General features: G+C 40.3%; 1 protein-coding gene across 2 annotated transcripts in view; it reads right to left on the reverse strand.

The window, feature by feature from the left end:
• Nucleotides 1-355: 355 nt before the first annotated feature.
• Nucleotides 356-27346, reverse strand: part of CD163 (CD163 molecule) — a 36535-nt gene continuing 9544 nt past the window's right edge. Inside the window, exons 7-17 of one of the 2 annotated variants that reach the window (XM_081249178.1) lie at nucleotides 18247-18561; nucleotides 17836-18150; nucleotides 17232-17324; nucleotides 16839-17153; nucleotides 15400-15720; nucleotides 6790-7098; nucleotides 6397-6432; nucleotides 6086-6193; nucleotides 4749-4844; nucleotides 3392-3444; nucleotides 356-568 (exon numbers count right to left, since the gene is read on the reverse strand). In XM_081249178.1, coding sequence (XP_081105304.1) covers nucleotides 3422-3444; nucleotides 4749-4844; nucleotides 6086-6193; nucleotides 6397-6432; nucleotides 6790-7098; nucleotides 15400-15720; nucleotides 16839-17153; nucleotides 17232-17324; nucleotides 17836-18150; nucleotides 18247-18561 — 1931 coding nt within the window. In that variant the 3' untranslated portion in view covers nucleotides 356-568; nucleotides 3392-3421. Of the gene's footprint in view, nucleotides 569-3391; nucleotides 3529-4748; nucleotides 4845-6085; nucleotides 6194-6396; nucleotides 6433-6789; nucleotides 7099-15399; nucleotides 15721-16838; nucleotides 17154-17231; nucleotides 17325-17835; nucleotides 18151-18246; nucleotides 18562-27346 lie in introns of both variants that reach the window. The other variant, XM_081249179.1, reaches the window with a different exon arrangement.

Here is a 27346-nt window from a genome sequence, read left to right on the forward strand (position 1 = left end):
ACCTTTAGCAGGCTTTGCTGTGCATTTTTTGTCAGTGATCAGAATTACAGTGACAGAAAGAAGTGAAAGAACCCAAGAGCGTTATGCGTTGTAGAGATAACCATGTTATTAATAAAACCTTCAAAAATCATTAACTTTCCCTTCATTAAAAAAAGTATAGGAAAAATAAGTTTGATTTGGTAATAAGAAGAAAATTATTATTTAAACCAAACTAGAAAAAGATACATGCAAATGAAAACATTGTCAAATAAAAATACATATTTATAAAATCCTAAAAAAGTCAGAAAGCCCATTCAGAAATTCATAACATCAAGAACAAGAAGTGAAGACAAATTCAAATCAGCAATATTCCTTTTTATTTATTTATTAAAAGGGTATTCCTTTTAATACCCTTGAAAGTCTTACATACAATTTTTAGTAGTCACATTCACCAATTTAATTTTTAGAAATTCATCAGCAGTCTTTGGAACACTAAGAGACAAAGGACTGTACTGTAATCTTCAGTATACAAGTAGATTCTAGCTCATTCAATAGTCCAGGTCTTCATCAAGGTATCTTAAATGCTGAACTAAAGACATAAATAGAAAAAGTGTTACTTTTCTCTTCATACGCACATGCTAGAAGAATTACATTATAATGTAATATAATGTATTACATTACATCTGTCCCTCTGTCTCTTTCTCTCTCTCTCTCTCTCACAGACACACAGACACACACACACACACACACATGCTTGCTCACTCACATATATTAAAAATCATACTACTTTCCTGAACAGAAAACTTAAATGCAAATATTTTCAAACCTCAGTGTGCGTAAGAATTATTTCTATTCCAGAGAACTACAGTGCAGAAATGCCATTTTGAAAAGCACCCCCATGTGATTCTGAAGCAGTGGCTCAGTAGTGATTACTCTTTAAGGAAAAGGTAGTTTAATCATTATTTATTACATCAGAATAATATTCATATATTTGAGATTATCAATCAAAACTACTCAATGCTCTGTGGTGACCTAAATGGGAAGGAAATCCAAAAAAGAGGGGATATATGTATATGTATAGCTGATTCACTTTGCTGTACAGTAGAAACTAACATAACATTGTAAAGCAACTATACTCCAATAAAAATTTTTTAAAAAGTCATTCACAGTCCTTAGTTTACAAACTGTTAGAATTTTTAAATGTTTCTTTACATGTATACACAGGATAATTTTATAGATGTAAATATTATGTTTAATTGTATGCAATAACATGAACACAAAATTGGAATCATATTATTAAATTTTGTGCATGATTTTTCCTTTTTTAGTTGGCTGCACTATAATTTTTCCAGCCACTACCCCACTGATTGGCATTCATTTTGTTTCCAACTTTTGGGCAGTACTAACAAGGCTGCAAAAAGGAACCCTTGTATATTTGTTCTTACATACTAATAGCTTTATCTGTATGGAAGAACTTTTTAGGGGTAGAATTGTTGGATCAAAGGATCTGTGAAGTACTTTTTTTAAAATTAATAGAAGTTTCCAAATTGCTTTCTCCAAAGGCTACCACACTTCTCATTTCTAACAGCAATGTTTGAAATTACATTTTTCTCTGTATTCCCACCAACAAGAAATATTGGTGCTGTTTTAAATTTTTGTTTGTCTGATTTATATAAAGCAATATCTCATTGTTAATCATAATTTGAATTTCCCAGACATACTGTGAACCTGAGCATTTACAAAAAAAATTTAGTAGTCATTTAAAATTCATTTTTTTGTGAACTGTTTTTCATAACTTTGCCCAATTATTTATTACATGTTGTCTTTGTCTTAACAATTGGTTTTATGTATATATATATATATATATAATACTATATATGTTTTGTATACATACATTAACACTTTATCCTGTATACAATTTATAACAGCTCTATGTGTATGTGTATATAAATATGATATTACACTTTACATTTATATACTTTTAAGAATTCCAAATTTTTTCTGTCTCAATCTGTATTTCTTATATGTCATGTAAAATATCCCTACAAAAACCCCCATACTTTTGCCATATATCATTTCCAAATGTGTAGTCCTCCCAAACTCGTTTTAAAAAATAGAAAATGTGGGGCTTCCCTTGTGGCACAGTGGTTAAGGATCCACCTGCCAATGCAGGGGACACGGGTTCGAGCCCTGGTCCAGGAACATACCACATGCTGTGGAGCAAGAAAGCCCGCGAGCCATAACTACTGAGCCCGTGTGCCACAACTACTGAAGCCCGTGTACCTAGAGCCCGTGCTCAGCAACGAGAGAAGACACCGCAGTGAGAAGCCCGCTCACCGCAATGAAGAGTGGCCCCGGCTCACCGCAGCTAAAGAAAGCCTGCGTGGAGCAACAAAGACCCAGTGCAACCAAAAATAAATAAATAATTAATTAATTTTTAAAAATAGAGATGTACCCACTAACTCATTTCACCATCTTTTATTTTTGATGTATAACTTAAATTTTTTGCCTTATTCACTTTTTTTTACACTTTCCTCATGAAAGCAAATTATAAAATGCAAATCTGATCATATCTTGCCCCAGCTTTATCTTCCAAAGCCCACCATCTCCCCAACAGTCCCTAAAATAAAGTATGAACATGAAATACAACAGATAAGACCATTTGTCATTGGGCTCTACCCAGACTTCCCCGCCTAGATTCTCATCACTCCCCTCCCTCCACATAGCCTCTCCACACTCCCACACAAAGACTGTGAGATCTTTCATTAAACAATCATGTCATTGTCAATAGCATCTTTTATATCTGTATCTTCAGGGCTCAGGACACCACTTGTCACCACAAATATGTTCAATATTTTTTTTAACATAATATATTTTTGAATGAAACACTTACTGTTCCCCAAAGGTGTGATTCTCTTCTATGCCACATTTTGTACATGCTATGTCCTTTCCCTAGAATGGTCTATCTTTCAGACATCTGATGTTTATCTTGAACATCACATCTTCACAGTCTCTCCAAACTGTCTCAGGCAAGCTTTCTATACTCCTATAGTATCTTATACTATCTTTACCCTAGCAGGCATTATGCAACTGTAGATATGTCTCATCTCTTTTCTGAAATGACTCCTATAATATCTTTAGAAAAGTTATTCATATTTACTTACGCAGCTTCTCCTTAGCAACATGATGTACAATTGCTATTGCTTAAAATATATGTAACTAAGGGATGGACAAGAGTCATACTTATAAAAAGTTGTTGCATATTCTGAGTATGGATATACATACAAACATAAACAGATAGATGGAAATATATGTGTATATACATTCTTTCTTTCTTTTTAATACCAGAGGTGTTCTCAATCCTCAAAAGGAATCTGTTTTGAACAATGATGAATAAATTCTTCTCACCCACCTCACTGGGTTATAATTCCCATTTTCCTTTTCATTGTACCTCAGAGTAGTCTCCTTTTTTTCATCCAGAAATAGGAAGAGATTTAGACACAGAAATTAGTCCAGCATCATTAAAACCATCTTACTCATTGGAATTTTCTGAAAAGAAGAAAATAATTACTGGGAAATAAATCAGACCTCCCCTCAAGTGCCTTAGAAGCTCTTTGTGACCACCTAGAGGGGTGGGATAGGGAGGGTGGGAGGGAGACGCAAGAGGGAGGAGATATGGGGATATATATATATATATATATGTATAGCTGATTCACTTTGTTATACAGCAGAAACTAACACACCATTGTAAAGCAATTGTACTCCAATAAAGATGTTAAAAATGAAACAAAACAATGTTCACAATTAGGAAGACAAACAGTGTGATTTAAGAGGCACAGAAAGTCTTTCCTATGCCTTATATATATTTCCCTGCGTTAGTTTTGGCAAATACCAAATCCCTTGGATTGAAGAAGTGAGGCAGGTGCCTCTCAGAAGGTAAGGACTATTGAGAAGGCACTGAGCCTTCATAGAGTAAGTGACTGTTGCGATATTTCTTACAACCCAGCAGAGTTACGCTTCCTAGAGGTAGAATTGGTGCTAAATAGAAGTCAGAGGACAAAGAAAGAATTATTATGTAATGGGAAATAAGGCTAGTCCTGTGACTAGGGATGGCTTCTGATGGGATGAAGACATAGAAAGTTTAAATTTTTAGAAAAATATAATAAATATAAGTTAGAGAAAGGAAAGTAGCAGGGAGTGGGAATGGAAGAAACTATGAAAGAGATATGAAAAGTTTAACTTTTAGAAGATTAATTTCTGTTTTAATAAAAAGAGGTCCGGGCTTCCCTGGTGGCGCAGTGGTTGAGAGTCCGCCTGCCGATGCAGGGGACACGGGTTCGTGCCCCGGTCTGGGAAGATCCCACATGCCGCGGAGCGGCTGGGCCCGTGAGCCATGGCCGCTGAGCCTGCGCAGCCGGAGCCTGTGCTCCGCAACGGGAGAGGCCACAACAGTGAGAGGCCCACGTACAGCAAAAAAAATAAAAATAAATAAAAATAAAAAGAGGTCCAAGTCATAATATTCTACTACATGTTTCCTCTGTCAGAAATAATCATGGACCTCTTACCCAAAGGTCTCCTCATGACTGCAATTTTTAAGTTCTCTAAGAATAATTTTTAGTTCATTCCTGCTTTTCTTCCTTTTGTACATCACAGACTTCCTATTATGTCTGAGATTTCTTTCCACTACTATGTAAAGTAGAATGCCTCAGCCTCAACTGCAGCTACTGGTCTGAACCCCAGGGCTACAGACTCTCAAAGAACTCACAGACCTGAGGAATTCTGTAGGTCCAGGTCATCTGCCTTCAGGCAAGAATTCATCTCCCGGTATTGAATTTGGTGGACAGAATTCTCTCCTCTCGAGAAAACTGGCAACAGAGGTTGTAGTTTAGGGATCAGAAGGCCATAATAAAACTTTCCTTCCCTATGTGTGCTTTTTCCCAGCAGTGCAAACACAGCTAATCATTACCCATGCCCTAGTCTTGTTTCCATTCCATTCTACTACCAAGCTTTACCCTCATGATGCCACAAACTCAAACATAATAGGGTGAGGCTAAACCGTGTCCCCAGTTGCCATCTTATAACAACCCAGTTTCTTCCCCCAAGGCAGCCAGCAGTCTTCTGTAATTCACTGGAGATTTATGTAGCATCTTTATAAAATTTATCCTTTCCCTTTCATTCTCACTATAAAGTCCTTTTTATCTTTCATCTCAACAATTTCAAAATCCTATCCTTGTCAGTAATGTGGTTTTCTTTCAACCCCTCAGACATCCCGTTGCCAAACAGAACTTTGTAAGAGCCTCTGCCTGACTACTTTGCTCCCCTACACTGTACTCCTTAATGACGATTAGCCTTCTTACTGGGCAATACAGAACTTCATTACTTGTTTCTTCCCTCTTCTTCAGCCTTATCAGGAGCTTCTCTCCTTGAACTCAACTTTTACTTCCCCCCAAAACAATAAACGTTCCATCCTTTAAGCTTCTCTACACTTGTACATTTTTTTCTCTTTCCCTGGAATGCACTTTACCCAGTTCTTTGATCTCTATCTTCAAAATTTGTCTCGGAACCTCCTAGAAGCCTCCAATACTCCCCTTCCCCTTTCAGTAAATTATTCTCTGTGTCCCTTTGTTCCTTATTCATACTACTGTACAATAATGCATTGCAATTTATTTGTTTAAATATATATCTTTTCCACTAGACTGGAAATTCCACGAAGACAAAAACATTTGATTATCTGAGTCTGAACCATCTTCAGAACCTAGCACATTTCTTGACAGAACAGTGAAATTAGTAATAAGTATATAGTAGGAGCAAATAAATGTTTGGGCAGTAAAGGAGTCATCCTGAACCATACAAGCATACTCATTCTAAACTATCAAATCTATAATGTCCCAATTATACATGTAGATAATGTATAGCAATCATCAATACAAGCAGTGCCCCTTTTCTTCTGTGAATTCTTGTCCCCTCTTTTGGGAAACTGCTTAGAGCTCTACTAGGTTTCTTCCTTCTGGCCATTTGATACCTGAATCTAATTTTTTTTGTTTTATTATCCCAAGAAACTTCTTATCCCATTGAAATGTTAGAGACAACATAATTTGGCTCAGACCTGTAAGCCGCTGTCTCTGTCTTCGCTTCTGAATCCACAAGAGGAGTACGGTGAGAGAGGCGAACAGAATCACCCCAAGGATCCCAAATGCAACAACGGATGAGTGACCTGAGCACAGGTAAACATCACAAGAGGTAATCACGTCTTAGCTAAAAGACCTGGGTCACCAGTTACTATCCCCCTCTTAAGTCAGATACAGGATTGCTGAAGTAAATTTCAAATCCTCAGAACTTCTGACCCAAAGCCTCTTAATAAGAGGGATTCTAAATAATGCAGACAATTCGTCCCATGCTCATAAACCCCTTGTATACCTGTGGCATTTAGTGATCCTTCATTCTTTGCAATTTCTGTAGGAGAAAAGAGAAGAGACTCAGTTCTGGGAGTGATATATGGAACCCCTGTGTCTGTTTACTGTCTGAGGCTTTAGCCTCTCAACCAAGAAAATTACTCTTTCCCACCCAAAACTAGAGGCGCCTAGTTTTTCGTCTCTCTGCACACGGATACATGTAAGTTACGTGCTTGTCCTCGGTGAAGGCCAATGTATAACAACACATGTTTTCATCATTCTTCAGACTGAAACATCATGATTATTTCCCCACTAGATCCCTGGGTTGGTACTTCCAGTCCTTCCATAATGCACGTCACCGCCCACCCTCTCTTTGTTGCCAGAGATTCCAAGCTCAATCCAGACTCCCTGCACTCACCTGAGCACTTCACAGAAGCATCCTCCTTGTGGCCGCAGTCACTGTGGCCCCAGGACAGGGCAGGACAATCCCACAGGGAGGACTCATTCCCCTTGCACTTCACTTCATTGAGCCATATGGGCCCCGTCCCCTGGCCAAACGCCGCCTCTTTTCCTGCCTCCAAAGCTAAGCCACAGCCCAGCTGTTGACACACCACCTGAGCATCGTCAAGGTCCCAGGAGTCATCACATACTGTGCCCCAGGAACCTCCGTGCCAGACCTCCACACGTCCAGAACAATTAGTGGTTCCTTCCTGAAGTCTTATTTTGTCTGAAAAGCCAGAGAGAGACACCTAGATCATTTCTGAGAAGATAAAACTCCCAGGAGGTCACAGGGGAAAAGAGAGGTTTGAAACCCTTTTTAAAATCTCTGTGTTAGTAAGCTGGGATGAAGTAAGAGAGTGGCATAGACATATATACACTACCAAATGTAAAATAGATAGCTAGTGGGAAGCAGCCGTATAGCACAGGGAGATCAGCTCAGTGCTTTGTGGCCGCCTAGAGGGGTGGGATAGGGAGGGTGGGAGGGAGGCTCAAGAGGGAGGAGATATGGGAACATATGTATATGTATAGCTGATTCACTCTGTTATAAAGCAGAAACTAACACATCACTGTAAAGCAATTATACTCCAATAAAGGAGAGACCTTCAAGATGGCGGAGGAGTAAGACGTGGAGATCACCTTCTTCCCCACAGATACATCAGAAATACATCTACATGTGGAACAACTCCTACAGAACACCTATCGAATGCAGGCAGAAGACCTCAGACTTCCCAAAAGGCAAGAAACTCCCCCACGTACCTGGGTACAGCAAAAGAAAAAAGAATAAACAGAGACAAAAGAATAGGGACGGGACCTGCACCTCTGGGAGGGAGCCGTGAAGGAGGAAAGGTTTCCACACACTAGGAAGCCCCTTCGTGGGTGGAGACGGTGGGTGGGCAGGGGAAGCTTCGGAGCTACGGAGGAGAGCGCAGCAACAGGGGTGCAAAGGGCAAAGCAGAGAGATTCCAGCACAGAGGATCGGTGCCGACCAGCACTCACCAGCCCGAGAGGCTTGTCTGCTCCCCCGCTGGGGCGGGCGGGGGTGGGGGGGCTGGGAGCTGAGGCTCGGGGCTTCCGAGGTCAGATCCCAGGGAGAGCACTGGGGTTGGCAGCGTGAACACAGCCTGAAGGGGGTTAGTGCGCCACAGCTGGCCGGGAGGGAGTACAGGAAAAAGTCTGGACCTTCCTAAAAGGCAAGAGACCATTGTTTCGGGGTGCGTGAGGAGAGGGGATTCAGAGCACCACCTAAACGAGCTCCAGAGACGGGTGTGAGACGCAGCTATCAGCGCAGACACCAGAGACGGGCATGAGATGCTAAGGCTGCTGCTGCCGCCACCAAGAAGCCTGTGTGCAAGCACAAGTCACTAGCCACACCTCCCCTCTCAGGAGCCTGTGCAGCCCGCCACTGCCAGGGTCCCGTGACCCAGGGACAACTTCCGCAGGAGAACACACGGTGCACCTCAGGCTGGTGCAATGTCACGCCGGCCTCTGCTGCCACAGGCTTGCCCCTCACTCCGTACCCCTCCCTCCCCCTGGCCTGAGTGAGCCAGAGCCCCTGAATCAGCTGCTACTCTAACTCCGTCCTGTCTGAGCAAAGAACAGACGCCTTCAGGTGACCTACACGCAGAGGTGGGTCCTAATACAGAGCTGAACCCCAGGAGCTGTGCAAACAAAGAAGAGAAAGGGAAATTTTCTCCCAGCAGCCTCAGGAGCAGTGGATTAAAACTTCACAATCAACTTGATGTACCCTGCATCTCTGGAATACTTGAATAGACAAATAATCATCCCAAAATAGAGGCGGTGGACTTTGGGAGCAACTGTAGATTTGGGGTTTCCTTTCTGCATCTAATTTGTTTCTGGTTTTATGTTTACCTTAGTTTAGTATTTAGAGTTTATTATCATTGGTAGATTTGTTTATTGATTTGGTTGCTTTATTCCTTTTTCTTTATATATAGATATACATTGTTTTTTCCTTTTTCTCTTTTTGTGAGTGTGTATATGTATGCTTCTTTGTGTGATTTTATGTGTATAGCTTTACTTTTACCGTTTGTCCTAGGGTTCTGCTTTCTGTCTTTTTTGTTTGTTTGTTTTTAGCATAGTTTTTAGCACTTGTTATCAGAGGCGGATTTCTTTATTGGTTTGGTTGCTCTCTTCTTTCTTTCTTTCATGACTTTAATTTTTTAATTTTTAATGATATTTTATTTATTTTAATAACTTTAATTTATTTTATTATATTTTTCTTTCTTCTTCTTTTTCTCCCTTTTCATCTGAGCCATGTGGAGGACAGGCCCTTGGTGCTCCAGCCAGGAGTCAGGCCTGTGCCTATGAGGTGGGAGAGCTGAATTCAGGACATGGTCCACCAGAGATCTCCCGGCTCCATGTAATATCAAACGGTGAAAGCTCTACCAGAGATCTCCATCTCAACACTAAGATCCAGCTCCACTCAACAACCAGCAAGCTACAGTGCTGGACACCCTATGCCAAACAACTAGCAAGACAGGAACACAACCCCACCCATTAGCAGAGAGGCTGCCTAAAATCAGAATAAGATTGCAGACACCCTAAAACACACCACTGGATATGGTCCTGCCCACCACAAAGACAAGATTCAGTCTCATCCACCAGAACACAGGCACCAGTTCCCTCCACCAGGAAGCCTACACAATCCACTGAAACAACCTTACCCACTGGGGGCAGACACCACATAAAACGGGAACTACGAGCCTGCAGCCTGCAAAAAGGAAACCTAAAACACAGTAAGTTAAGCAAAATGAGAAGACAGAGAAATACGCAGCAGATGAAGGAGCAAGGTAAAAACCCACCAGACCTAACAAATGAAAAGGAAATAGGTAGTCTACCTATAAAGAATTCAGAGTAATGATAGTAAAGATGATCCAAAATCTTGGCAATAGAATGGAGAAAATACAAGAAACGTTTAACAAGGACATAGAACAACTAAAGAGCAAACAAACAATGATGAAAAACACAATAAATGAAACTCAAAATTCTCTAGACGGAATCAATAGCAGAATAACTGAGGCAGAAGAACAGATAAGTGACATGGAAGATAAAATAGTGGAAATTAACCACCGCAGAGCAGAATAAGGAAAAAAGAATGAAAAGAATTGAGGACAGTCTCAGAGACCTCGGGGACAACATTAAATGCACCAACATATGAATTATAGGCGTCCCAGAGAAAGAAGAGAAAATATTTGAAGAGACTATAGTTGAAATCCTCCCTAATATGGGAAAGGAAACAGTCAATCAAGTCTAGGAAGCACAGAGAGTCCCATACAAGATAAATCCAAGGAGAAACATGACAAGACTCATATTAAGCAAACTTTCAAAAATTAAATACAAAGAAATAATATTAAAAGCAGCAAGGGGGCTTCCCTGGTGGCGCGGTGGTTGAGAGTCCGCCTGCCGATGCAGGGGACACGGGTTCGTGCCCCGGTCCGGGAAGATCCCACGTGCCGCGGAGCGGCTGGGCCCGTGAGCCATGGCCGCTGAGCCTGCGCGTCCGGAGCCTGTGCTCCGCAACGGGAGAGGCCACAACAGTGAGAGGCCCGCGTACCGCAAAAAAAAAAAAAAAAAAAAAAAAGCAGCAAGGGAAAAACAACAAATAACATAAAAGGGAATCCCCATAAGGTTAACAGCTAATCTTTCAGCAGAAACTCTGCAAGCCAGAAGGGACTGGCAGGACACATTTAAAGTGATGAAAGGGAAAAACCTACAACCAACATTACTCTACCAAGCAAGGATCTCATTCAGATTTGACAGAGAAATTAAAACCTTTACAGACAAGCAAAAGCTAAGAGAATTCAGCACCACCAAACCAGCTATACAACAAATGCTAAAGAAACTTCTCTAGGTCTTCCCTGGTGGCACAGTGGTTGAGAGTCTGCCTGCCAATGCAGGGGACACAGGTTCGAGCCCTGGTCTGGGTGGATCCCACATGCCACAGAGCAACTAGGCCCGTGAGCCACAACTACTGAGCCTGCACGTCTGGAGCTTGTGCTCCGCAACAAGAAAGGCCACGATAGTGAGAGGCCTGCACACCGTGATGAAGAGTGGTCCCCACTTGCCACGACTAGGGGAAGCCCTCGCACAGAAACGAAGACCCAACACAGCAAAAATAAATAAAAAATTAATTAATAAACTCTTACCCCCAACATCTTCTTTAAAAAAAAAAAGAAAAGAAAAGAAACTTCTCTAGGCAGGAAACACAAGAGAAGGAAAAGACCTACAATACCAAACCCAAATCAATTAAGAAAATGGTAATAGGAATGTACATATTGATAACTATCTTAAATGTAAATGGATTAAATGCTGCAACCAAAAGACATAGACTGGCTGAATGGATACAAAAACAAGACCCATACATATGCTGTCTACAAGAGGCCCACTTCAGACCTAGGGACACATACAGACTGAAAGTGAGGGGATGGAAAAAGATATTCCATGCAAATGGAAATCAAAAGAAAGCTGGAGTAAATTCTCATATCAGACAAAATAGACTTTGAAATAAAGACTATTACAAGAGACAAAGAAGGACACTATATAATGATCAAGGGATCAATCCAAGAAGAAGATATAACAATTGTAAATATTTATGCACCCAACATAGGAGTACCTCAATACATAAGGCAAATGCTAACAGCTATAAAAGGGGAAATTGACAGTAACACAATAATAGTAGGGGACTTTAACATGCCACGTTCACCAATGGACAGATCATCCAAAATGAAAATAAATAAGGAAACACAAGCTTTAAATGATACATTAAACAAGATGGACTTAATTAATATTTATAGGACATTCCATCCAAAAACAACAGGATACACTCTCTTCTCAAGTGCTCATGTAACATTCTTCAGGATAGGTCATATCTTGGGACACAAATCAAGCCCTGGTAAATTTGAGAAAATTGAAATCGTATCAAGTATCTTTTCTGACCAAAACGCTATGAGAGGGCTTCCTTGGTGGTGCACTGGTCTGGAGCCTGTGCTCCACAATGGGAGAGGCCACAACAGTGAGAGGCCCGCGGACCACACACACACACACACAAATCCTCAACAAAATACTAGCAAACAGAATCCAACAGCACATTAAAAGAATCATACATGATGATCAAGGGGGTTTATCCGAGGAATGCAAAGATTCTTCAATATATGCGAACCAATAAATGTGATACACCATATTAACAAACTGAAGGATAAAAACCATATGGTCATCTCAATAGATGCAGAGAAAGCTTTTGACAAAATTCAAAACCCATTTATGATAAAAACCCTCCAGAAAGTAGGCAAAGAGGGAACTTACCTCAACATAATAAAAGTCATATATGACAAACCCACGCCAACATCGTTCTCAATGGTGAAAAACTGAAACCATTTCCACTAAGATCAGGAACAAGACAAGGCTGTCCACTCTCACCACTATTATTCAATAAAGTTTTGGAAATTTTAGCCACAGCAATCAGAGAAGAAAATGAAATAAAAGGAATCCAAATCAGAAAAGAATAAGTAAAGCTGTCACTGTTTGCAGATGACATGATACTATACATAGAGAATCCTAAACATGCTACCAGAAAACTACTAGAGCTAATCAATGAATTTGGAAAAGTATCAGGATACAATATTAATGCACAGAAATCTCTTGTACTGCTATACACTAATGACGAAAAATCTGAAAGTGAAATTAAGAAAACACTTCCAATTACCAATGCAAAAAAAAAAGAATAAAATACCTAGGAATAAACCTACCGAAGGAGACAAAAGACCTGTATGCAGAAAACTATACGACACTGATGAAAGAAATTAAAGATATATAGGTGGAGAGATATACCATGTTCTTGGATTGGAAAAATCAACATTGTGAAAATGACTGTACTACCCAAAGCAGTCTACAGAGTCAATGCAATCCCTAACAAACTACCACTGGCATTTTTCATAGAACTAGAACAAAAAATTTCACAATGTATATGGAAACACAAAAGGCCCCGAAGAGCCAAAGCAATCTTGAGAAAGAAATATGGAGCTGGAGGAATCAGGCTCCCTGACTTCAGACTATACTACAAAGCTACAGTAATCAAGAGAGTATGGTACTGGCACAAAAACAGAAATATAGATCAATGGAACAGGATAGAAAGCCCAGAGATAAACCCACGCATATATGGTCACCTTATTTTGATAAAGGAGGGAAGAATATACAATGGAGAAAAGACAGCCTCTTCAATAAGTGGTGCTGGGAAAACTGGACAGGTACATGTAAAAGAATGAAATTAGAACACTCCCTAACACCATACACAAAAATAAACTCAAAGTGGATTAAAGACCTAAACGTAAGGCTAGACACCATCAAACTCTTAGAGGAAAACATAGGCAGAACACTCTATGACATAAATCACAGCAAAATCCTTTTTGACCCACCTCCTAGAGAAATGAAAATAAAAATAAAGATAAACAAATGGGACCTAATGAAACCTAAAAGCTTTTGCACAGCAAAGGAAAACATAAACAAGATGAAAAGACAACCCTCAGAATGGGAGAAAATATTTGCAAATGAAGCAACTGACAAAGGATTAATCTCCAAAATTTACAAGCAGCTCATGCAGCTCAATATTAAAAAAACAAACAACCCAATCCCAAAATGGGCAGAAGACCTAAACAGACATTTCTCCAAAGAAGATATACAGATGGCCAACAAACACATGAAAGAATGCTCAACATCACTAATCATTAGAGAAATGCAATGAGGTATCACCTCACACCAGTCAGAATGGCCATCATCAAAAAATCTACAAACAATTAATGCTGGAGCAGGTGTGGAGAAAAGGGAACCCTCTTGCACTGTTGGTGGGAATGTAAATTGATACAGCCACTATGGAGAACAGTATGGAGTTTCCTTAAAAACGAAAAATAGAACTTCCATATGACCCAGCAATCCCAGTACTTGGCATATACCCTGGGAAAACCATAATTCAAAAAGAGTCATGTACTACCATGTTCATTGCAGTTCTATTTACAGTAGCCAGGATGTGGAAGCAACCTAAGTGTCCATTGACAGATGAATGGATAAAGAAGATGTGGCACATATATAGAATGGAATATTACTCAGCCATAAAAAGAAACGAAATTGAAATATTTGTAGTGAGGTGGTTGGACCTAGAGTCTGTCATACAGAGTGAAGTAAGTCAGAAAGAGAAAAACAAATACCATATGCTAACATATATATGTGGAATAAAAAAATAAAATGGTTCTGAAGAACCTAGGGGCAGGACAGGAATAAAGACACAGACGTAGAGAATGGACTTTAGGACACAGGGAGGGGGAAGGGTATGCTGGGATGAAGTGAGAGAGTGTCATGGACATATATACACTACCAAATGTAAAATAGAGAGCTAGTGGGAAGCAGCCGCAGAGCACAGGGAGATCAGCTTGGTGCTTTGTGTCCACCTAGAGGGGTGGGATAGGGAGGGTGGGAGGGAGACGCAAGAGGGAGGAGATATGGGGATTTATGTATATGTATAGCTGATGCACTTTGTTATAAAGCAGAAACTAACACACCATTGTAAAGCAATTATACTCCAATAAAGATGTTTAAAAATAAAAGGATTACAATGTTAAAAAATCTGTTTTAAAACTTTGCTTATTTAATGTGTATTTTAAATTTTACTTTTTTTTTTTTTTTTTTGCCGTACGCGGGCCTCTCAATGTTGTGGCCTCTCCCTTTGCGGAGCACAGGCTCCGGACGTGCAGGGTCAGCGGCCATGACTCACGGGCCCAGTCGCTCCACGGTATGTGGGATCTTCCCGGACCGGGGCACGAACCCGTGTCCCCTGCATCGGCAGGCGGACTCTCAACCACTGCGCCACCAGGGAAGCCCTAAATTTTACATTTTTACAAAATTCATCTTTTATGAAAGCATATGTCCCTCCAGCAAACTGTGTGTATTTCATCCTGGACATAAGAATATTAGTGTGACACGTGAAACTAACACAACATTGTAAATCAACTATACTCCAATAAAATTTTTTTAAAAAGAATGTTAGTGTGACTTAGGAAATGTCAAATAGATAAAGTTAACATTGTAAATATATCATGTTAAATTCTCTCAAACTGCCAGGTAGATAGAAATCTTCTTCCAGTTTAAAAAGGTGTAGAATGGGAAAATAATTCAGGATTCATCTTTCTGACTGCTTCTCTCTTTATATTAAGTGTAATGAGACACTATTTGAAAGAAAAATGGGGCGATTCAATAGTCAAATGCTGAATTACATATTCTCTTCTCCTCATTTGTTCACAGAGATAGCAACTGAATAAAACTTTGAGGAGACCATCAGAGTATGATAGTTTTGGGGGAAATGATCACTGACCCTGAGTACCTACAGGCCAAATTAAATACAACCCATTACATTATCCAGGTAGAATAAAGATTAACCAAAGTTTACTCATTCTTGCTTAGTTAGATCAGGAGATGCTAGTGGAGCTACAGAATGGAAGTTTCATATAGTCCGACGGATACTCACTGGCACACGTGATCCAGGTCTCCTCCGAGGGGCTGGCCAGTCTCTTCTTCCATGGAGATGATGGGCACTGCCATAAGGTGTCAGGCCCTTTAGGACACTGAACATTGTCCACCCACATGTGTCTGGACATCGTGTTGTCTGAAGATGCAGGGATGATGCTCCCTTTGTCTGCACAGCCCAGCTGCCTGCATACCACTCCCACCGTGGCTGCAGACATGTTACTCTTGCCAACGCTGCCCCAAGCTCCATTGTAAAAAACTTCCAGGTGTCCTGCACAGGTTTCTCTGCTGGTTTCACTGATGAGTCTCAGAGACATGAACTCTGGGGTGAAATAGAGAGTTAGCAGTTTTAAATCTTTTCTGAAGATTCAGAGGACTCTCTCCCTTTACTCTGATGTGAGAATGGATTTAAAAATAGTCATGATACACTAGTAATTTCATTACTAGTAATTCTTCAGAAACTTCTGGATATTTGGTAGATTTTGTTAAAATATAGTATTTGTTCTATAAATATTTCTGGTTTTCTAGTCTTGGATTTTGTAATTAGAGACCTCTTTAAAATGCCAACAGTGATTCTAAGTTGACTTCTAAATCTTAATCAAAGGCTCAGAGCCTTTTATGAATTATGTAGTTTGGAATTTTTTCTCCCTAAATTACTGTAATTTTAGCTTTCTAACCCTATTCTGTTCATGTTTTGGCAGTTGTCCTTGATAGTTAAAATTTATTGAGATACTCAGCCACTAAAACCAATGTTTTATATACATTTCCTTAAAATGAAATATTTCCCTTTCTGACACTTCACAGTTTTGTTTTTGTATGTCCTCTACCAGATTTATGTCACTGAATGTGAGTGGTAGCAAAATCTCTTCTGGCATACAGAATTTTTCACTTCCCTAAGTCATAGCACTCTTTTTCCCCATACATTACAACTGAGTACATTTCTGTACTTCACAATGCTTTCTAAAATCTTACCATGTATACAAAACAAGAGCAGTGTCCTATTATGGTAATTTATCTGTCATTAAAAATTACTTGGGCATGGTGATTATCTTTTTCTCTGTAGAATGTAGCACCAAATGTATTTCTGCTGTCCTTTTTAATCTACTTTATTAATACAGCTATCATCAAGTGGTGCACTAAATCCTTATCCAATATCCAGCTCCACATATGTTTATAAAAGAACTTATGATTAGTTTTGCTGTCATTTTCATGATATGCAAACTCACTTCTGAATTTTTCTCTTTCTGATATTATACTACCTTGCACATGAGGTAGTACTAATTCATCAAATCCACACTTCTGGCAGCCTGAATCTCACAAGTGTTCCCTCTGAACCTGTATTTTAGGGAATTTGCTCAGATTAATATCCTTCACTACCCTTTACCCCACCTCAGTCCTTTCTTATATAATTATAATCAATTGTAATTATGCAGAACTTACCTGAGCAGATAACTCCTGCGTCCTCCTTATGTCTGCAGTTGTGCCGCCCCCAGCCATGGGAATGGCATTGCCAAATACGAGATTCTTTTCCATTACAGTTCACCTCATCCAGCCAGATGGGCCCTGTTCCTTCCCCAAAATGAGCAGAACCAACGGCATTAATGGCCCCTCCACAGCCCAGCTGTTTGCACACCACGTGGGCATCATTCAGGTCCCAGCTGTCATCACAGATGGTGCCCCAGGAGCCCTCATGATAGATCTCTATTCTCCCAGCACAACGCCCGCCTCCATTTACCAGGCGAAGTTGACCACTCCCTGCAAAGAGAAAATAAAATATAAATGCATTTCTAAGGATTTTGAGATCATTTTCATAGACTGGTCACTGATTCTTACCTATGCAGGGAACACCACTTTCTTCTGAAAAAATAGAGCTTGTTGGGTCCGAGGATGATGAATTGCACGGGGGTAGCGTCTGACTCTGGTTTCCTGCAAACACCAAACGTCATCAATCACAAGAGATACAAAAAGTTGGAGTGAAGAAAGGAGGTCAGCTGGAGTGTTAAATAGGTGAGCTAGGACAAACATAGCTTTAGAGAAAGGTGGATGGGTCAACCAGGCTGGGAATGAATCAGGTACTCTGAGAATATATATATATATATATATATATATATATATATATGTATATATATATATATATATATATGTATATATATATATATATATATATATATATATATATGTATATATATATATATATAGTATATATATATATATATATATATATATATATGGTAAGCATTAAATAATTATGAGGTCCATGCAAATTAAGTTTACTTTCCCTCTAAAAAGATAAATGAAGTTAATATTCTGGCACACTTCTCATGATCCCTCAAAATGGATCATTCCCTTTTGCTTCTGTTCTTCACTATAGTTACACCCTCTCTTAAGGCACACCACCATGGGAGAGATTCATCGTTGGCTGCTCTTTTTCTCTTACCTGAGCAGATTACAGAGGCCACTTGCCCCAAAGAACATAGCGATGCGCCCAGAGCAGTCATGGGACAATCTCCCATGTGCCGCTCAGTCCCAGTGCAGTGAAACATGTGCCTCCAGACCTGCCCACTTCCTTTCCCAAAAGGTGCTCCTCTTGGGGTAGAAAGGGCTACTCCACATTTAAGCTGCTGGCAGAAAACATGAGCATCTTCCATGTCCCAGTGAGAGTTGCAGAGAGATCCCCAGGTCCCAAGAATCTTGAGCTCCACTCTTCCTTCACATGGGGACTTGCCATTAACCAAGCGAACTTCTGTATATCCTGAAAGGAGACAGGGCTTTAAAAAGATGTCTGTGACTACCTAACCCTACCCTCTTCACAGTATGGGAACAATTGAACTTGTACTCTGGGTCTCACTTGAGCAGACTACTCCAACATCCCTGCTGTGTCTACAAGTCCCGTCTGGGCGGGGTGCTACTGGGCAGAGTGAAAGATGGGACTCGTGCCCCTCACACTGGAATTCTTCAGCCCAGATCTGTCCGTTTCCTTCTCCAAAGTGAGCTCCCCCCAGGATAGAGATGACTGTGCCGCATTGTAATTCCCTGCATAGCACACTGGCCGCTTCCAGAGAGAAGTCAGAATCACAGACGGTGCCCCAGGTGTCGCCATGTCTCACTTCAACACGACCAGAGCAGGGAATGTCCCCTCCGACTAGTCTGGGTTCCCTGTGGGCTGAAAAATAATATTTCAGTGAGAGAGAACATGATTCCAAGATTTTCCTTCATGATGAGAGTGAGGCAGGGAGTGAAAAGTGAGAAAGGGAAGTTATTCTTTCCTCTTGGCTTTTCTGCCTGGAGTCCAGACCTCCCCATCCTTCATTGGACCACTTCATCGGAGACAATTCTGGAACTTTGCCTCCTGGAACCTGTAATTCCTGGACCATGATTACTCTTTCCTTTCAGTATTTTGCCTATATTGTGCATCACATTGGAGACCACAGATAATGGGTGTCCATTCTCTCTACTTTTTAGCCCTATATGCAGTCCTTCACCCAAGTGGTCTGCCCCAACCATTTCAAATGGTTCTAGGTAAGGATTTTTAATATATCAATACTTCCTGTTTCCAAAATGAACAGCAGACCTCTTCTCCCCTATCACACTTGACAGGAGACGCTCCTTTTCTCCTGTTCTCTCCTCCTTTATCAGAACCTTTCACGTGTTCCCCAACCAAAGTTCTATCCTCCTTTCTCATCTTCTCAATGGACAGCTTCTCTTAACTGCCAATAAATATGTTTTCATCTATACATTTCTCTTTAAATTTATATTTATAAACAGATCTACTTGGACATCTGGAACTTAAGGTGTTCAAAACTGAATGAATTATGTACTGACAAGCCCATGGTATTCCTTACTCAATTAATGGTATCCAGGACCAAATTAGAATCACCTGAAATTGAACCCCCTTTTTATCTCCCCATAAATAATGGTAATAATGATAGTAGTGAATATTAAAGTGATCACTTATTTATATATATATATATATATATATATATATATATATATATATATATATATATATGGCATTTTAGTAAGTATTTAACAAACGTTATTTCACCCGTACAATTGCCTTAGGATATAACTATTAATAACATTCCAGTTTTACAGACAAGGAAACTAAAACAGAGAGAACTGTAGTAATTTGCTAAGGTCGCACAGCAAATTAGTGAACGGCCAGGATTTGAAGCCAGGCAGTATACTACTAGAGAGCCTAGAATCTTGGTCCCCTACAATACACTGCACATGTAGAAGCCACCAGTATGTGTCAGTCCTCCAGCATATTTTTCCTCCATATTTATAGTTACTTTGATGTAATTTGTCATCATATGTCATGTAGACTTTTTATTTATTTATTTAATTTATTTATTTTTGGCTGTGTTGGGTCTTCGTTGCTGCACGCGGGCTTTTCTCTAGTCGCGGTGAGTGGGGGCAACTCTTCGTTGTGGTGCATGGGCTTCTCACTGCAGTGGCTTCTCTTGCTGTGGAGCACAGGCTCTAGGTACGCGGTATTCAGTAGTTGTGGCTCATGGGCTCTAGAGCGCAGGCTCAGTAGTTGTGGCGCACGGGCATAGCTGCCCCGCAGCATGTGGGATCTTAGTTCCCTGACCAGGGATCGAACCCGTGTCCCCTGCATTGGCAGGCGGATTCTTAACCACTGTACCACCAGGGAAGCCCTGTCATGTAGACTTCTGCAATAGCTTCCTAAGTGGTCTCCTAGCTTCTAAATCCTCTTTCCAATAAATCTACACCATGACCATGAGTGTCTTATTAAAGTTCAAGTATTTTCACGTAATTTCTTTGTCTTCAAGGTAAGTCAGTGTTTCTTTACTACTTATATAATAATTTATTTTTTTTAACAAATATTATTAAGAACCTACAATATTTTAGGCATTTGGATGGGCACAGAGTTCAGTCTATCAGTGAGGATAGATAATTCTAATACTACTAATAGTAATCATAACCAAAGTAGCTAACATGTATTGATCACTTGCTGTGTAATTCCCATGAGGGAGTAGATATTATTATTATCACCATTTTTTTCTTTTGAGCAAATTGCAGCACAGAGAGCTTTGGCAGCTTCCCCAATATCACCCATCTATTCAAATTAAGGGGGGATAATAAGCACTGTTTTCTTAGCATACTTGAAAATACTCTATGATGTCACCTGAAAAGCCTTAACATCTATTACTCTACCAATCATACCTGATACCTCAGCCTAAATATGCTTTCTCAAGCTTCTGTACCTCTGCAGACACTTTTCTCTCTACTTATTATGTATTTCCCAGCCTTATGTACCTGGGAAAAAATTACTTCTTTTCAAGGCTGCTCAGTTTCTCATTAATTGCTCTCTCCTTCAAGAACACATAATTTAGTAGAAGATACACATGTTCAAATAATAATTTGAGTCCAAAACTAGATACATATTTTAGATACAAAACTAACAAATGAAGGAGTCATCAGCTCTATTAAACCTGAACTGAGTCTGATAAAAAGATGAGGAGTTTGCCAAGTAAATAATGTGTGATACGGCATTTAAAGAATACAGTCATGAAATAGCATGATGTAATTGAGAAATTATAGATAATTTACCATGGTTGGAATTTAAAACGTAAAGAAAAGACACACCAGAAATAAAGCTGAAGAAATGGGGCTCAGGTTTTAAGGACATTCTTTGCCAGGTTGAGAGCACACTCATCAAGATAAGTGTGAGTTTCTTCTAACATACTCAGCGGTAATTCAAGTTACGTGCGAGATACAAACTATTTCTTTAATTCATCTTAAAAGAGAGGGAAGAAAGGAAATGCATATGAAATTGGACCTTCTAAAAGGCATAAGTTTTTTAGAGATGCCTGCTGTTAAATATCACTAATTTTTACGATCCCTCAACATTACTATCAGCATGACACAGATATACTATCAGCCTTCGCCAATTTCCTAAAGTGTTCTAGATCTGACTATATTCTCCATTATAGAAGCATAGAATAACTCAGCATGCAAAAATTTCACCACTTATCCATTAAATATGTACAAAGCAAGTTCCATCCTAATTTGAGTTGAAGAACACGTTGCTTTCTAAACACAGCTAAGACTTTAAAGCAAATAATGCCTCTACAACACAAACAGTGAAAGATTCTTGAGTCAAGTCCTTGATTTAATCTTGTTGAATCATTATTTGAGCATGAAATTCCTCCACGATATCATTAGCTAATATTCATATAATCCTATTCCACTTTTGGACAGACCTAAACCTTTGAATAAAAACAGTTTCTTAGATTCAGCCAAATTCGGCTTTCTTTTAACCTCTTGCTCTCTCATCTAGATCAATCTCAAACAAAATAAAACGCAACAGGTGAAAAAACAACCTCCCCCCAACCAAAAGAAAGCAAAAACAAATAACTTTCTCTTTAATGGTGAAAACTTGTGAAGCACTTGAAAACAAGTCCCTTCTGTAAGTATCCTCTTATTTCCTTTGTCATAAAATATTTGAGTCCAGGGCAAAAGAGAAATTCTTCCACCCAGAAATGCCTTGGAGACTGTATCCTCAGCCTTTATTCCATGAATCTGCTTGTAACACATTAATCTGTACCACAGATTGGCTTCCTTATACCATTTACCCTGTGCACATGGTTAGAATATTGGTAATTTACCCCTTTAAGGGATTTTTTTTCCTGTTAAACCTATGAGTGCATTTTAACATAAAAGCCATTAATTGAATTTTTGTGCCTGGATTTAGCTCCTTTAATCAATAAGTTAAACTTTCCCTGACATCAATAACTAAATCTGTATTCATTTCTTTCTGTAGAACTGAAGAAATGAAGAAATGGAGAAATGAAGAACAAATATAAGAAATAATTAATTAGAGTTTCTTCCTTTAGTTTAGTCATAGATAAAATATACAATATGCTTTAAAGGAGCATTGATACATTTTCATCATTTATTCCTTTCCAGACTCTGAAGAAGTATAAATCATTCTAGTCTCAAAATTATTTTTTAGACTTTAGTAAAATAAAACACAACTCAAATGAACCATTTCTTAGGTTCAGATGTCCTCTACAGCAAATATAGTCTTCACAAACAAAATGTCTGGGATTCAAAGCAATTTTGTGGCCAAAATTCATAGACTTCTTTGTAGCTGGCTTATCTAAACTAAGTGTCAGGGATAAATTGTTACTTTGTCTTTCTAGTCTTCCAGGTTTACTGAGTTCTGGCCCCTATCAGCCATAAAGCCTTGTGCTTTATAAAAGTCTAAGAATTTGAACAGATTATGGAATTCGTAATTTGAACTTGACAGGCACAGAGACAGTATTTCTGTAATTTTTTTCCTGGAAATCTTCTGAAAGTATCAAGTAAATCAAAAAATAAAATTACAAACTCTATTTCTAGAAAAACAAGGAGAGAGCTAAAATCTAGGCCCCCAAATAAGTATCAATAGAAGAGCTTCCAAAAAGCTACAGAAATATAGTAAGAGAGTTTACAAAAGGAAGCAAAGTGCACATATGGCAGATAACAAACAAAAATATAATTTTGTAAAGAGAGGGGCCCACCTTAAGTTGCAGATTTATGCTATTTGCGATTTCTATTATAGGCAGCTTAATAGAATCCTAAATAATTCAGAATGTGTTATCATAAGTGAGGTACTCTAGTAATAAAACCTAAATTTTGGATGTGGTTGAATGGAATTCATGGGCAGAATATACTAATGACTCAGATATTGTAGGCTGGAAAGCTAATAAGTCATGTTATCCATGGTAAGATATTTGGACAAATGTCACCTTGAAAAGAAAACCATGTGCTTACTAAAGCTGGAAAATTTGAGAACATATTGGGAAAAGTGTAAAAAAAGAAAAGTATACTTTTATCAAGGTATAAAAAAAGAAAAATATCAGAATGTTGACATGGCATGAATCCTCCTTGCCACTTTTAACACTTAAGAGAGAGAGAAGCTCAGACTAGAAGAAGCTAGACTGCAAGAAGAAATGGAAGGATAAATACTAATTTCGTGAGGGAGACATCTTCTGCCTGCAGCTACTATATAGGTAGTTAATTGAGAGTCCTATAATTTGGAACTTAACAGGATTGAAGAAGAAAAGCCCCTACGTATGCTGTCCCCTAAATTAAGGTGGTGATAAAACTGCGGATTTAGCAGAAAATAAAATTGATGCTCTGCATACAAAGACAATGAGCTTACCAGCAGAGACAGGATTTAGGTCTTGCCTTTCCAAACACAGGGTTTCAAGTGACCTTAGGGCAGTGGCCAATAAATTAAGAGGAAGGGCCTGGTCACAGGATAGATCAAAGTACGTAATTTATTCTTTTTTGTTACTTTCACATGGCATTGGATTAAAGCAAACAGACTACTAAGTGTCCATCATCGGATGAATGGATAAAGAAGACGTGGCACATATATACAATGGAATATTACTCAGCCATAAAAAGAAATGAAATTGAGCTATTTGTGATGAGGTGGATAGACCTGGAGTCTGTCATACAGAGTGAAGTAAGTCAGAAAGAGAAAGACAAATACCGTATGCTAACACATATATATGGAATTTAAGAAAGGAAAAAAAGTCATGAAGAACCTAGGGGTAAAACAGGAATAAAGACAGACCTACTTGAGAATGGACTTGAGGATATGGGGAGGGGGAAGGGTAAGCTGTGACAAAGCGAGAGAGAGGCATGGACATATATACACTACCAAACATAAGGTAGATAGCTAGTGGGAAGCAGCCGCATAGCACAGGGAGATCAGCTCCGTGCTTTGTGACTGCCTGGAGGGGTGGGATAGGGAGGGTGGGAGGGAGGGAGATGCAAGAGGGAAGGGATATGGGAACAGATGTATATGTATAACTGATTCACTTTGTTATAAAGCAGAAACTAACACACCATTGTAAAGCAATTATACTCCAATAAAGTTGTAAAAAAAAAAAAAAAAGCAAACAGACTAGAAGCCTACCAAGTTTGGAGAGAATGTTTTGCTGACTTTGAGGACAGCCGACATCAGCTAATGATTACTCAACCCTAAAAGCAATCCAAGGGTCTCTAAATCAGTATCAGCAGAAAGTGGGTTGTGAAAGCTGTGCAGCCCCTGGACAGGTATACTCTCCAAACTGAACTTAGAATTGACTATGAGAAAAATGCACTAGGAAGTACTGCCCTGAGAAGAGCACCTGGACTCATGAAGGACAGTGCGCAGACAGCAGCTTCTCAGAGGGCAGAACCTGGTCTATCAAACTGGCTCACCAACACATTTCATCACTTGCAGGGCAACTCATTATCCTTGTCCAGTAGGATTTGATAATTACTGCAGAAGAACAACTCGAGGTGTTTCTTGGTGACCACAGCACCACCCAGACAGCCTTAAACTTCTTACCTATTTGACTTATTTTAAATGAGGAAAAAAAATTTTTTTTTCTTTAGCCACTCAGGTGGCTTTTCTTGTAGTTGCAGCTGAACTTCAAACTAATTAAATAAAATAAATTAATAGGAAAATAGACAACCCTTTCTAAATTTAGAAGGAAATTATCAGACATACAAATATGCTTATACAGTCCCAAACACATGCAAAGGCCCCATAAAGGTCATAGAGTGAAATATGTTTTCAGTTGTAGCATATTACACGACAATAAATATTATGTATATATAATATGACAACATAATAATGCATAATATGACTAAGTTAAGGTCAAATACATCTCCCATTCCAAAAAAGTAACTCTATCAGAGTCCTTTTCAACATAAATCCCAATTCTATTATGAGTACAAGTGATGCACCTGGAACAAAATTATTTGTAAAGATTGAAAGTAAGAGAATAGAAAATAAAGCAACAGGTGAGATATTAATATCAGACAAATTTGATTCAGAATGAAAATTTTTGGGGAACTTCCTGGCAGTCCAGTGGTTAGGACTCCTCGCTTTCATTGCCGAGGGCGCGGGTTCAATCCCTGGTTGGAGAACTAAGATCCCACAAGCTGTGTGGCACAGCCAGAAAAAAAAATTGTACAACCATAAAAGATGGAAACCTTATAATACTAAAAAGAGCAATTCACAGTGACCCCATAATAGTCATAGGAAGTTCTGTGTCCCAGATTCACAGAGCATCAATTCATCAATTATACGATACAGCTACTGGTACACTCAGTGGAAAACCTATAACCTCAAATGGTTATATTAATAAACAGGAAAGAATCAAAATTAATTAAGCATCCAACTTGAGAAGTTAAGTCTCATATCGGGCTCCCCAGCCCAGGGATCCTGCACCAGGAAGACAAGCGCAGGGGTCCTGCACCCCCAGAACTTTTGGGTTTGAAGGCCAGCAGGGCTTACTTTTGGGAGAGCTGAGGGTTGTGGGAAATAGAGACTCCACTCATCAAGGACACACAAAATCTCACCCTCTCCGGGACCCAGGGCAGAAGCAGTAATTTGAAAGGAACCTGGGTCAGATGCACCTGCTGATCTTGGAGAGCCCCCCGAAGAGGCAGGTGACTGCAGTTCACCCTGAGAACACAGACACTGGCAGCAGTCATTTGGGGGAGCTCATTCTACCACAAGGATACTGGTGTTAGAAAAAGTCATTTTTGGAATCCTCTTTTTAGCTTATTAGCACCAGGACCCAGACCCACTCACCAGCCTGTCAGCACCAGTACTGAGACACCTGAGACCAACCAATTTATCAGGCAGTGACGCCCCTCGCCCACTACGGACCCTACCAGCAGGCAGGCTTCCTTGAGACATCCTGAGCCCACAGCTACCCTGGAACATGGCCCTGCCCACCAGAGGGCCCAGGAGCCAGCCCCACACAACAGTGGGCAGGCACCATCCCCAGGAATCCCTGGGCTCCAGCCCTGCCCATCAGAGGGCTGACATACCAACCCTGAGATCCCCAGGGCCCTGCAGCCAGAGCCCCTGGGACCCGGCTCCACCCAGCAGTGAGCTGACACTAGCCTGGGGACACCCTGGGCCTTGGCCCTGCCTACCAGCAGGCCAACATCAGCTCCTGGACCCCTGGGCCCTGCAGCCAGAGACCCTGGGACCCAGCCCCACCCACCAGAGGGCTGGTATTAGCTCTGGGACAAGCCTTATCCCCCAGTGGACAGACCCCAGCCCTAGGACCACCGTAGCCCCACAACCTGCCTTGTCAGGACACAGCCCACCCACCAGGAGGCCAGTACCAGCACCTCTGGGACTCTGGCCCTGTCCATCAGCAGGCCAACACCAGCTCTGGGATTCCTGGGCCCTATAGCTGGGACCCCAGGACCTGTCTGCCTTCCAGTGGCTGGCATTAGCCCCAGGACATGGCTTCATTCACCAGTAGGTGGGCACCAGCTCCAGGATCCCTTGGACATTGGTCCCACTGATAAGCAGGTGGACACCAACCCTGAGACATATTGGACCCCTCAGCCATCTGCCCCAGTAACCAGCTCCACTCACCAGCAGGCCAACACTAGCTTTGGGACATCCCGGAACCCACAGCCAGCTATGTCAGGAAAAAGCTCCACCCACCAGCAGTATGACACTCGATCTGAGAACCCTGGCTCTGCAATCACCCATTGTAGAACCTGGCTCAACCCACAGTGAAACAGCACTAGTCCTGGGACACCCCTGGTCTCTGCAGCCAGCTACCCCATGCCAAACACATCAGAAGGACTTGTGCAGTCAACATGGGGGGCACCCCTAGAGCATATAGCTCTGGTGACCAGAGGGGAGTGTGCTGCTGAAAGCATAGGACATTTCCCACAAAAGTCCATTTCTCTAAGTTTGGGAAATGTAACCAATCTACCAGATATGTAGAACTGAAAACAGCAAGTTAGGCAAAATGAGGCAACAGAGGAACATGTTGCAAACAAAGGAACAAGATAAAACCCCAGAATAAGAACTAAGTGAAGTGTAGATAGGCAATCTACCTGATATCAAACGCAATGGTGAAAAGCTGAAAGCATTTCCTCTAGGATCAGGAACAAAG

This window comes from Mesoplodon bidens, assembly GCF_964165515.1.
Source record: "Mesoplodon bidens genome assembly, chromosome: 11".
In the NCBI taxonomy this organism is placed as follows: Eukaryota; Metazoa; Chordata; class Mammalia; order Artiodactyla; family Ziphiidae; genus Mesoplodon; species Mesoplodon bidens.